The 14,242-nt window shown below is 30.9% G+C and overlaps 1 protein-coding gene across 2 annotated transcripts in view; it reads right to left on the bottom strand.

Moving 5' to 3' along the window:
- The window catches only part of LOC118185107 (U2 small nuclear ribonucleoprotein A'-like), a 45,655-nt gene that overhangs the window by 1,002 nt on the left and 30,411 nt on the right, over positions 1-14,242 (bottom strand). For both annotated transcript variants that reach the window (XM_035354910.2, XM_035354911.2), the window contains 4 exons: positions 7,276-7,378; positions 6,944-7,108; positions 6,225-6,333; positions 4,937-4,990 (listed from right to left, as the gene is read on the bottom strand). In XM_035354910.2, the coding sequence (XP_035210801.2) occupies positions 4,947-4,990; positions 6,225-6,333; positions 6,944-7,108; positions 7,276-7,378 (421 nt within the window). In that variant the 3' untranslated portion in view covers positions 4,937-4,946. The remainder of the gene's footprint in view (positions 1-4,936; positions 4,991-6,224; positions 6,334-6,943; positions 7,109-7,275; positions 7,379-14,242) is intronic.

The raw sequence follows: 14,242 nt of genomic DNA, 5'->3' as shown, positions 1-14,242 counted from the left end.
AATTAATTACCTTGCCAAGGGCAGAAAAATTACAGGTGAATATTAAGACGAACCTTCTTATGATTCGATTCTTCTTTTGGTTGGATGCCAAAATTCACGAGAAGAGGCCTGGCTTGAAGGGAAAAAAATCATCTTTCACCAGGTCACCACACAATATGCACAATTACCTGTGCACAAGGGTTCATTAACGATAAGAAAACTGCAGGATTTGGGGTACAATTTGCTCAGCCACTCTCCTGATTTGGCACCCTCAGACTTCCATCTGTTCCCAAATTTGAAGAAATTTCTTTCTGGGAAGCCCTTTGCATGCAATGAAGAAGTTGAGAGGGTTATAGATGAATATTTTCACAACCTTCCAGGCTCTCACTTCTGGGAAAGAATACTGACGTTGAAGGTGTGTTGAAGTCAGGGGAGTTTATGTAGAAATATAAAATCATTATTTAACTGAAAGTCACAGTCTTTCATTGTCAGGCCAAGAATGTTTCACCTTACCCTCATAATGGTTCTACTTATTAAATGAAATTTGACCAAATATTTTAACATTTGAAATGATTTTCTGATGAGTGTAACACATTAGCAATTTTATATAATTTCACTTTTTATACCATATATTTGCACATTAAAATAAAATTACCTTTCACTCATTCATTTCATTTCTAAAGAATTTCAAAGCATATGCACAAAATTGCTCAGCTGTTTAGGATGCAATAAAACACGTAGAAGGTAAGAAATTACAGAAGATCAAATGACAGAGGTGAATTATCCTTTCTACCTTAATACTTTTCTTTTTTAAACGTCAATTCAATCACTTGGTTTAAAGTCAATACAGTATAACTCCAATTACTCGAACTCTGACTATTCAAATGGCTTTCAAAATTTTTCAAAATAAACTGAAGAGGAGAAAAGAAGCTGAAGGAAAGGATAGGGAAGAGACGGGAGAAGATGAGGATGACTAGTCACTTGAGGAATTAAGAAACATTCTTTTGAAAATTTCTGGATGTCCAGAAGTTAGCACTGAGGATACAGCAGAATGGATGGTATGTGTTTCGGCAGACCCTGGGTTTTAGATTCTAAATGATGATGAACATATTGAAAGTGTGAGAGAAGAAAGTGTCGAGGAAGATGACCTTAATGTCAAAGTTGAAGCAGACAGAGGACCATCAGCTAGTGAAGCGTTTGCCGGCTATGAAACTGCATTGAATTGCAAGCAAACAATTGGTGTAACACCAAGGTGCCTGGTCATAAACCCTACCCCTAATCGAATAAAGCTATTTCAAATTACAAAAGGCAGTATTTGATGATGAAAATTTAAATATGTACATGACTTTTTTTTTAAAGAGATTAGTTTAAGAGATAAGTAGGTTAAGGTAATTACTTATAACAAGTAAAAGAGTACAAAATTCGTTGAGCAAAGTGAAAATGAAACTGCGTTGAAGTGAATGGAATGTTAGCCCAAGTGTGACCACATGCAACTTCTTATTGCTAAGTGGCTGCTTGAAAATGGTTGAAGACAATCGAACAGCTTACTTTGACTGAGATGGTCAGTAAGCAATGACTTTCAGCACTTGTAATGTGCTATACACGCTATATAACATGTATGTAAAAAGTGTTGCCTTTTCATTTTAATTAATTAAAACCTTTTTTCCCTCTCATTTTCAAAATACAATACATATAGTAATTAATTAAAGTGTACGTAGACTCTTTCTTTGGAAAAAAATCGAATTATACGAATGGAGTCTGTTGATTCAGATAATTGGAGTTCTACAGTATTTTAATGCAAATACCAGGACAATGTAATAAAGATTTAAAAGTGCAACTTTAAAAAGTGATATTCTGTAGTGATAGATAATAATAATAATAAATTTAATTCTGTGGTGATATATAATTTTTAAAGTTACTTAATTAATAAGAGAGATATATAATAGATATAAGGTTAATAATAATAATAGAAATATACAAAAAAAGATATAAAATTAATAATATAATTAATGACAAAAACAATTTCTAAAGTACTTTGTATATTACACTCAAATTTTCTGAATGGACTATTGAAAAAAATTTCCAAAGTTTAGTCATCTACTTAAACAAAATTCTGCTTGCTCATCAACTCGGATGTCAACAAGATGTTTAATACCTGAACAATTAATTTTTGATATCTTATTATCATGTTTAATTCCATATAAGAATGGGTATTAGAATATGTGCAGAAAAGATATTGAGATAATGTGCGTGTACACACACAGGATTCATACACATTTCTGCACATGGAAATTAAGGACTTTTAAGGACCATTCATGAAAAAATTAAGGACCTATAAGCAAATAGGAACTGAATAAATTCAATTAAAAATATTATCTATGCTGAACTTCACTTTTGTAATACAATCCTAAAAATAAAATAGATAAGTAGGATGCATTAATATTAAATATAAGTATTAGTAAGTTTGAGAATAAAATAAAGTTTATGAAATTTATCATTAAATATTTTACGCTCATACTAACTGGACATATTTGAAAGAAGATAAGTGACATTTTATTTAGGTTTTACTAACAGTTAGCTTTGATTTTTATTTTTATTTATTTATTTTTTTTTTTTTTTAATGTCTCATTTTGTCACATACTTGCTTACTCTATGAGTTTAGTAAATAGTAAGTAGATTTTATGTCAAGTGGCATAGGTTAAAGTGAGAAGTAAAATCACTATCAGCATGATTCAAAACAAAAGACTGTCTGAGGCTGTGCTCCGCCTGTTTCTTTTGGCAGTAAATGCCACATAGTGGTCCTCATTCGGCGTTGTAACTCTGCGGCGACCTGTGCTGTAACGTCTACTCACATTACCATCATCTTGGAATGTTGCCAAAGCCTGGAGATGACACTCTGGGCAATTCCAAGTTCATCTGATACTTCCAGTTGGGTACGCCGATAATTCCAGACGGCCGATAATTCTACCACGTAAAAAATCATCCAAATGCATCCTTTGTGTCATAACTATTTGGTTATTGTACTGAAATGCTTATAAAGCGCCTGCGAACAATTTTACTTCTTTTCCTGTATTCCTTATATATCACTCTCTTACACTCTTGTCATTGTGACGTACCATCGGTGTCATCTGGTTACTTCCTGAAACTTGTATATGATTCTTGAAGATGTGTGTAGTGATTTTACAGGTGATATACTTATTTTCGAGTTCGATTTCCACATGACTCCGAATTATCCTTAATTTATAGACATGAGTGTACATAATAATAACTGTACATATCTTTGAAGAATAATTTTCCTTTCTCTTACTGTATTCAGTTTTTTTCTTCCACGTTTCCTTTTCATTTTAGAGTTTTTGGATTTAATTAAAGATTTCTGCTATTCTAAAAATGCTAATTATGTTTTTATTGCTCTTCCAGATGTTCTCCAAAAAGTAAGAAATTATGTATTAATACCATGGAGACATTTTTCATTTTCTGGAATCTTTCTGAATAGTGGGTCTATAAATCTTGCCTTCAAATCTTTCTAAGCTTTCCAAGCTGCAATGTCTAAAATCCTAAAGAAAAATTCCCCCTGCCAATTCAGTAACAGCAAAAAAACAAAAATATTTTTTTTTTTTAAATCGGATAAAAAATATGTAAAATTAATTTTATAGAGAAAACTGGCATATATTCTGAGACAATAACATGAGAAAACTCTTACCAGGAAAAAATTAAAAAGAAATTTTTAATTAATTACATAGCTGCTTTTGCTAAGAACAGTTTCGTAAATTGTGCTTTATATAGCATTATACTTTGCTTATTTTTCATATTCAAAATATTGTGTAAAAAGTGGCCAAAATGGAACTTTATAATACGACAGCAAAAAATAAAAATGCTTTATTTTAATGTTATTTCTTAAATGTATTTACAATATGTTACCATTATTTTAATGAAACTTATCAATGTTACGATGTTTTAAAAAAATCGTCCAAAAATTTCCAGATCTCGGAATTAAAAATTTTCTATAGGAACTGGTCTTAAAATCGCCAATGTTGATAAGTCGCCAAATTTAGAGCAATTTAATAAAAGAATTCACATCCCCAAAAGCGAAAAGTTGTTTAAGAGCTCTTAACTAGAAAAAATGAAATAATTTTGAATGCTTTACGTTTCATACTTGCTCAAAAACTCTTATCCCACCTTTTATATTAGAAATAGAAACAAATTATAACCCATGAACGCATTCTTCCATTCAAAAGATAACGATGTTTGTCAGAGAATTGCCAAAAATATTCCTCCAAAATGCTAATTCACACTCAAAATGGCCGTCGTAAAAACAGTCAGAAATTTCAGATGATTAAAAATTAAGGACCTTCTGACGATTTTGGCCGAAATTAAGGACTTTTAAGGACCGTACGAACCCTGACATAATATACATCTTCCCCAATTAATGAAGATAGCTCGCTTTTAGCTTTTGCTGACAGGAGGAATAAATAGTGAATTAATGATCGTCAGATTATGATAAAGTTTTCCATTACGATGATATACAAATGAGATCAACGTTTTGATGGATTTTCATACTATTTGATATTTTTTTTATGTGATACTGATACATATTTTCTTTTCAAACATTTTGGAAAACAGTGCTAATTCTTGTGTTTTCCAGGTTTTCAAGAATATAAAATATGAGCAATCATGGATGTGAATTTAATAAACTATATTGTATAATATTATAAAATGCTGATGCATAGCACTGGATTAACAAGACACTGGTTTTGAGACAATCATAACATAACAATCAAAATGCCATACATTTGTCATAAATGTAATTTAAACCAAATGTCAAAAGTAATCATATCCATTTCAACTAAAAATCTAAGAAAAATAAGAACAGTCCTTTCTTAGCAATTATTACATAAACAAAAAAAAATATTTTCCAGCACAGTGTTAAAAAAAATTATAGAATCAATTAAATGCTTACCAGAAAGCTTTCATTTTCCATTTTCAACACTAGATTCTGTTTCCATTTCTTCAGCTAAAATATAATATCACATTATTTATACTTATTTATGAATTACAAATTACTTTTGCATTTGTTCTTCCATATCAACTCCTATAAACTAAGTAAATAAACTTATAAACAAAGTTTCTCATCAGTACAGTCATTTTTTAAAAAGTTCATTTTAATAACAAATACGTAATTCATAAGATAAAACGTCAGTTATTCTACATTTTTAAAGTTATATGAAGCATGGTAAAAAATACCGAGATGTATTTATTTATAAATTAGTAGTATTTTGTTATCTTTCATGGGAAGTTCACCACAGATATCACTTCTAATCTTCACAGCAGTGTTGGAATAGTTGAAACGGAACTGCTTCCAACCTGACAGTTTTTTACATATTGTTCGCACATCTTTCAGAAACATTTTTCACAAGCAATCTTACAGATAAATTTTTAATCTGGAGAAAAGGAAAAAGTTGCACGACTCATATCTAGAGAACAGAGATGTAATTAAACTACTGAAACGTCCTTTTGAGTCAAAAGTGTTGTGTGACAAGGCACGTTATAGTAGCACAGCATATAAATGCCTTTTAATTCTTGCCTGCACTCTTCTGGTGCAGAGTCGCAAATACGCCAAGCTTTGACGCTTGGTTTGGTTTTCATGCCATAACAGAAAACCCAGAGTTTGCCATCAGTTACTATTTCACTGAGAAAATTTATGTTACTCTTGATGAAATCACAGAAGATAAAAATACACATTCAATTCTTTCTTTGCTCAAATGTGAGACTTTTTGGAACAAGTTCACCACATCCCTTTTCAATGCCTGATTTCAGAATTCAAACTAAACTCACTAAATTACCCACATCGTCAGAAAATGGTCTGATAGACAAGCTTTCTCATTCTGTAAAGAAAGTCTTCCATATGCCATTTTATCATTTTAAAAAGTTCTGATCACATCTTCCCAAGCTGCAGGCAAAACATCATACAATAATGTCCATGCATTTACAATAAAGAGCATGGACTCATTTTAAAAGTCAAAGAGGTGTTACCCAACCTCTTACATGCACAGGGAAAACCACGGGATTGCCGAATCCTGTACAATGTCAGAAGTCTTACCACTTTTCAGCCACACCTTGACTATCATAAATTATAAAACAATCTTATTTTTATAATCAATTACTTGTTTTCATACTAAGTGAAACCTGATGATAATTTTTAGATTTTGAAAAAATGCTCAACTTTTAAAAAATGGACATTAACTAACCATTATTCTGAGATAAACTACCAGCATCTTTCCTGGGTATTTGACCAGATTTTAATATCTGCTTTAATCTTTCAACTTCTTCCAGTGTTGTTGCATTCTTGATAGCTTCCTGCACAAGGGGAAAGAAATTTTTAAAAAAGAAGAAAACAGAATAAAGGTTAAAAATATTTATGTTTATAGCAAATTTATTTGGTGTTTAAAATTCTACCAAAAAAACTGCAACCTTAGTTTTACACACATTTTGAATAAAACTTAATTTAAAAGTTTTAAATAAACAGAAAAATTCAAAATCTATGCCAAATAAAGGTTGTTTTTTATGTCTAATTTTAAATTTGACACCATCATGTTTTAACCAAACTGAAAGTGTCTAATTTCTTTACGGTATTAAAATTTTACAAAGCAATTATCTATTTAAATTTTCAAATCTTGGGCACATACAGATCTTAGATATTTGACAGACACACAAATTTTATTCTATATGTTAACTTTAATACTGATTTGACTAAACTGTCCTACATTATTCTTAATCATTTTGATTTCAGTATTAGAATGGCATGATTACTAAACTACTCCATCGCTACAACCTGCTTCATACTATAGAATTACATATTATTCCATTTTTATTTATACACAATTCTATTAAAAAAAAAACCTGCTTTTAAATAAAACTATGTTCTTATGATGGCATCAAAGTATAGGACAGAAAAGCAAAAACATACTCGAACAGCTTCAACATCAGCAACTGTTGGCCCACTGGTCTTTTCTTTGCTAGATGTACTAGGAAGAGTGGCACCAGGAACAAAAGTTTTGCTCCTCTTCCCTATCTCTTTTTCTAGCTGCTTTCCTTTTTTACCTTTAAATAGTTTTGCAGATTCTTCTCTTTCCTAATTAAGTTACAAAAAATTGTTCTGATTTAATGATACAATAAGATGCTAAATTATTTTCAATCATTATAAAATGAATATACCAACTGCAACATACATTTAAGATTCAAAGATATAAATTCATAATTTTTGCAGTTTAATAATAAATTGGAATACTTAATACTTACCCGCAATCTGATTTTACGAAAATCTAATAGTCTGAGTTGGGGAAGCTTGTGAACAATATACAATCTGTAGTGTCTCTTAGAAGCAACTGGATTTTTCATCAGACTGAAAAAAAAATTAAAGGAAATAATTTTTCTTCTATGAAAAAAATTGAAAACTATAGATACCTCCAAAAAATAAAGAAATATACAATTAAATGCAAATCAAAGTGCTTAAATTAACGTAATTTTTTGGTACATTTTTGTTGCAATAAACAGGAATTATCTTGTTTCAGGCTGGGCAAGAAACATACCATTACCCATTAAAGCTTTTGTGCCATACTTAATATTACTGATTAAAAAAGTCAATTCATAAATGAAAGATAAAGTCAGCTAACTCTTATTAAGTGACTTAACTTCTTGTTTAGCTTCCTGAAGTCAAACTAAAATTTAAAAAATGTTAACAATATCCACACAAATAAAACTGATATAAACATTTTGGTACTAATTTTTTTTTTTATACATATTTACATTTTCTGCTTCATTTTTCCTTTAACCTGTGATCTTCCCAGGATATTAAATTAAAAAATGCTGAAATTATATTTAACAGATTTTCTCTTTAGGTTATAAAAATACCATATTATTAAAAAAAATTTTTTTTTTAATTTTATGCTAAAATCGGACATAGTGTTACGAATTTCGTATTTAAAAAGCTAATGTTAGTTCAATTATCAATTAAATGGTTTTATTTCTCGCGCAGTGCAGCGCGTGACGAATATTAAAAGAAAGCTAACCCGGAAAATTGAAAATACGAGAGCGCGTGCATTAAATAAATAAATATCTCTTTTTGATTTTGAGAAAGTACTAGAAAATTCTAGTGCGTGATTTTAAAATCTTATAAAAGGAGGAAAACATCTCAATTCGTAGTAGTTGCTTAGTTTGTTGTTGTTTAGAAAACTGCTCTTGTTGATTGTAGCGAATTCGCGGATTAGCTTTCTTTTGTACTGCCCGGGACGTGCAGTCCTTGGGAAGGGAGCAGTGTTACGAATTTCGTATTTAAAAAGCTAATGTTAGTTCAATTATCAATTAAATGGTTTTATTTCTCACGCAGTACAGCGTGTGACGAATATTAAAAGAAAGCTAAGCCGGAAAATTGAAAATACAAGAGCGCGTGCATTAAATAAATAAATATCTCTTTTTGATTTCGAGAAAGTACTAGAAAATTCCAGCGCGTGATTTTAAAATCTTATAAAAGGAGGAAAATATCTCAGTTCGCAGTAGTTGCTTAGTTTGTTGTTTAGAAAACTGCTCTTGTTGATTGTAGCGAATTTGCGGATTAGCTTTCTTTTAATATTCGTCACGCTCTGCACTGCGCGAGAAATAAAACCATTTAATTTATAACTGAACTAACATTAGCTTTTTAAATACCAAATTCGTAACAATATATTAGCTAAGCTAACTACCTAACATCATTATACATATTTACAGCTTAATAAAGTTTCCATGCAATACCACAATCTCTAAACAGATGGCCACAACATTAATATTAGACTATATCATTCTTCTTTCAATTACACATCATAGCTGCCAACCTTGAAATCTTAAAAATCAATCTGAGAGAAATTGGGAAGTTTCCATACTGCACGGAGACACCATTTCAATGGAACTCCAAACTGTTTTTAAATCTCTTTATAATGCATAGTTCAGGTTACTGAACTATCTGCAATCAATTCTGATGTAAAATATATTAGCCCTTAATTGAATATTCCAAATTTTATGTTGTTTGGCTAAATTCATTTTTTAATTTGATTATATTTTTATATTGAGAAAATCTCGAGTAGTGAAGAAAAACTTTTGTTCATCAGAGTACTTTTAAATGCAATGAATTAATAATTAATGCACATAGTATTCGCATCAATAAACTTGGAAACGTACATTGATAAAATTTAATAAGAAAAACTCTCATTAAAGGTGAAAATCATTAGAGGTGGGGGTAGAGAATTTTGACTAAAGATAAAAATTAAGAAATAAATAATGAAAAATAAAAATTCGAAAGCTGGGAAATTCAGCGATCTACTGGGAGACATGATGAAAACCAGAAATTCACTGGTAAAACTGAGAGAGTTGGCAACATGACACGTTTGCAATGGAATAATATAAAATGCATTTCAATAAAATGGGTAGCTGAAATTCAGGAAAATAACAAGTGTACTTTTTTTAAAACTGTCCATTTAATGTACATAATATCTTGATGATATGTAATGCATTTTCATATTATAATGTGAACAAAGGAAGAATGTATTAGATTAATGGTCTCGTACTCAAACTGGATGCAAGCCAAAAAGAACATGTCTGAGAGCAGTTGATGGACTCATTCCTCCACTGTCCCCAAAATGTACAGGCATTTTAACTTCTTTAACTAAATGTACAGGCTTTTCAACTTGTTTAACAAAACAACTTTTTCTAACTTTATTTACCAAAAATTTATCAAAACATACATAAGCAGAAATAATAATTCCAATTTATTTTGCATCTGAAGTTTATATATTGATACTAGAAATGTCTACTGATTACACTTTGTAATTCAAACATATTAGTGATTCAATATTAAATTTACAGGCTGTCATTTATTTTAAATAATTTTAATATGCTGAATTAACCATTAAGTATTTTTTTTTTTACTTAACCTGAAAATAAACAAATTGTGAAAACATTTCAAGTGAGACAAAATTGGATAATAAATAATGACAATTTTTTTTATTTATTAAATTTTTCTTTGATACATGCAAAAAATACATACATTTGTATGTTAATATTGATTGATAATATTGATCATTCGTATGCTAATAATGATAAATTTATTTATCTCTAATAGACAACATTCAGCTACAACACATCATGGTGTTTCAATTTTGATGAAGTTTGTAATTTTTGAAAGAAATATCTATAAAGCATCTTTAGTACTTATCATGAACTGTAGATTATCACTAGTTGGTCTGCTTCTTTTTTAGACTTACTAATTTTGAATTGTGAAAAAAACAGTATACATATAAATGTACTCCCAAAAAAGCGATTATTCTTATTTCAAGATATAACATTCTTTTGACGAGTACAAATAAAAAAAGGTTAATCAAATTTGAAGCTTCAAATCTTTGAGTAAGTTTATATCTCAGTGAAATTTAATTAACTTCACTTTCAAATTCAAAGCAAATAAGATTTGCATAATTTAATTGCTGCTTAATAAAGGCTAAAAATTAAAAATCAGTAGATTCGAGGATCTATGACAATCCAATCTTCCAGTAAAACATAAGAGTTTACAACTATGTACTTCATTTTTTTCCATACGACTGTTGCAAATCTTGAAATCTCAAAAACTGAAAGTGTTTTATGAGAGAAACTAGAAGGTTCTCATGACACCATTTTAAAGCAGCTTCAAACTAACAAATTAACTTAATTCACTTTATAATGCATTGTTCACATTATTGAACTATTGGTCATTCAATTTTGATTCAAAATATACAGTCAAAAGTCGTTAATTCGGACACCCATAATCCGGAATAATCTATAATCCGGACCTCAAAGCTACAAACTTTCTGCGCATGCGTCGCGTTCACGCATGCGCACAGGTGTTTACGAGAGCGCGTAAGACCCTTACGGCTGCGAATATGTTTGTGCGCATGCGCGTTTAAATTGTAACGGAGTTATACGCTAAGCTAAAGCTATCTAATTCAGTTAATGTTGCCGATTGCGTTGTTCCTTAATCTTCGAATTGGATCCGGCTTGTTATTTTTTGCAGACTGTTAGAGCAATTTTATAAAAGTAAGCTTGAACTTTCGATTATGTCAAATAGAATTTCCGATATATATTTACTACAAAGCGAAAGTATGTTTTGAAATCCGAAATCTGTTTATCAATTTCACGCTGCTCTGGGGCAGAGGGGGGAGGGGCAGAAACGTCATTATTAGATTATGATAGATTAGAAAGATTATGTCAAATAGAATTTCCGATATATATTTACTAATATGTAATTTGTATCTACAAAGCGAAAGTATGTTTTGAGATCCGAAATCTGTTTATCAATTTCACGCTGCGGATTGGAAGTTGATTTGTCAGCACTATCCTTATCTTCAGGGCAGATGTTTTTATTTTATTTGGTTTATAATTCCATACTAAGTGTAGTATTTCATTCTGTCTTTGATATGATTTAAATCAAGTCATTATAGTCATTATAATTCGCTTCGGATAGTGAAGAAAGTGACCCAGAGGTTATTGAAAACGAAAACATTTCGATTGACAAATTAGTCAGTATTCTCAACACAGCAATTATAGGACTTGAACAGCGGAACTTTGTAACTAAACAAGAAATTATGTCTGTTTAATAGAATTAAAGAGAAAGTATTATCACATGAAACGAAGCAACTTACACTGAAGGAAATGTTTAATAAAGTAAACAAATAAATATTGAGCTTTTTCTTTTTGTAAATTTTGATACCCTTTAGATCATAATTGTTCTTTATTTCATAAATTACGGTTTCATATTTTTAATTTTGTAATTTTTGCATGCCATCTTCCTGATTTAAACTGATGATCTATAATCCGGAAAAATCGATAATCCTAAATCGCCGAAGTCCCGACGAGTCCGGATTAACGACTTTTGACTGTATAAGCATTTAATCAGATACAAAGGGTGTTTACACATTTTTGTAATGATTTTAATTTTCTCCATGAATGTATATATTAATTTTAAAACACAAACATGACTGGCATCAAACTGGAATAAGGTCTGCAGCATTAAAAATATTTTCTTTAAAATGTAACCGAAAAGAAATACTCTTATTCAATTTTTTTTTAAATGTGAAATGCATAGTTTTAATATTTCTACACATAAAGCAAGTGACATAAAAAATATAAAAGGAAAAAAAACTGTGCAAATTTACATCTGACTGGGGAAAAGGCAAAAAAATGCATACCCAACAAAGGTATACGTACAGCTCTTATTAAATCTAAAGTAGCATCTCATGCTTTAAAGGAAAATTCAACTCCCCAAAGAGCTCCTGCTATATCTGTAATTTGTAGGAACTGTGAAGAAAATTATAAAATCTGATTTAAAGCTAATCAAAACAAAAAAAAACATTATGCTCATCGCCTAACACCGTAACATGTTGCAGATATATGCAGATTGCTGTATGAAAATTATTTGGCAGGTGAAAAATGGAAATATATAGTTACAATTGATGAGCCTCAGATATACTTATCTGACTGCAATAGAAAAAGATATATTTACCACCAAACAAAAGGACAAAAATACTTAATATATTAGATCAAAGAAAACAAGGAAAGTTTCTCTAAAGGTTTCCTGCTTATTACTGGATTATAACAGAAAAACTTAAAATAAGGAAAGTAGCAGAAAATTTCAAAATTAATTTGAGTTACTATCAGAAATAGTTCTTAAAACCTACTTTTAAAGAAGAAATTCCATCACTTTATCCAAAGAATCCGTGTTAAGTTCCATCAGGATAAGGCTCCAAGCCATACCTGTAAATCTACTGCTCTGTTTTTTGAAAAAATAAGAAATGAAACTGGAATTGAAGCTATTTCCTTTAAATGCATCTACCCAAGTCCTGTGATGTATCTCTTATAGATTACAAAACAAGCTCTTTATAAGCGGCATCCCAAAACATTGGATGGACTCTGGAAGATTGTGAAGAAGGAGTGGAATAAAATCAACTTGATGTTTTAAGAAAAGGTATTTTAGCTTGGAAACCAAGATATAATACGATAGTTCAACAAAAGGGCTATCACGCTGAACATATAAAAAAAAAAATCCTAAGGATTGTTTATATATAAATCTTTGCAAATTTGTTACAAAAACGTGTGAACACCCTCTGTACACTCAATTTTATGTTCTTTGGCTAATTTCATTTTCTAATTTTCTTACTCTTCTATGCTAAGAAAACCCTGAACAATGAAGCACTGCTTTTCTTTATCGAAGTACTTTTACAAATAGTATGAAAATAACATTAATAATTCCTGTACACAGCATTTGTGGAGATAAATTGAGTAATGTAAAGGGTGTTCCTAATTTCAAAATTAAAAATCTCAAAGATAATGATCAATTGATGAATACAAAAAGTAGTACATTTATTGCGAATGCTGTAAGAATGTTATAGAAGTATAACAAGTAAATTTATAGTTACAAAAGCTGCTAACAGATGGTGCTGTAATCGCAATATATAGTGCATATAAAAAGCACTCTGAAAGGCGGAAGAGTGATGATCTCCAACAACTTCTTTATTTCCCATCACTGGCTTGGGCCACATCTTCCCTTACATGCAATTCCTCACGAGAGGATTACATTTGTTGCATCCCATGCAAGGCTTTCCCTAATCGGGGTTACCTGAGGTGCCAGCAATAGCAGGATAGAGTTCCTGCTGATGCTGGCCTATTCACAAAGTATCAAAGTAAGAGTGATCAGTTCCACCCTTGAAAGGAGGCTAGCGTACTGAATGAAAGAAGAAGTTGTAATCACATATTCCATTGAACAATGAGTGTTTCTGGTACTGGAATACCACAGGACCTGATCTGAAATCCCTTCGGAAGCTCTTCGCTAAATTCTCAAGGACAGGCAACGTGCCGATGATCTGGTAAGGAATGTTGGTTACAGGAAAATCGCAGTTACTCTTGAAAACGTCACCATTGTTTCTGGAGTTATTCGGCAAAATCCAAGGTTTGATTTACTTAATTATGGCAAAACACACTAGGGCCATCTGTCTAAGGGGAGGGGTGCCTTCGTGGAGGACCTTCTAAGGGAAACTGGCTCGTATACACGTTACACATGGGGAAAACCATGAAAACGCCCATGCAACCAGCCCGTTTGCGGGATTCGAACCTCAGACCGAACTACCAGTGTTCAGCAATTTTACCCCTCGGCCACTGGTGGGCCTACAAAATCCAGGAAAATCCACCCAAAAAATTGAAGCAGAGACTGGTT

This window comes from Stegodyphus dumicola, chromosome 5 (genome assembly GCF_044657685.1).
Source record: "Stegodyphus dumicola isolate Sdum_Otavi_A_Nest chromosome 5, ASM4465768v1".
Taxonomy (NCBI): Eukaryota; Metazoa; Arthropoda; class Arachnida; order Araneae; family Eresidae; genus Stegodyphus; species Stegodyphus dumicola.
This window is presented reverse-complemented; position numbering and strand designations above follow the sequence as displayed.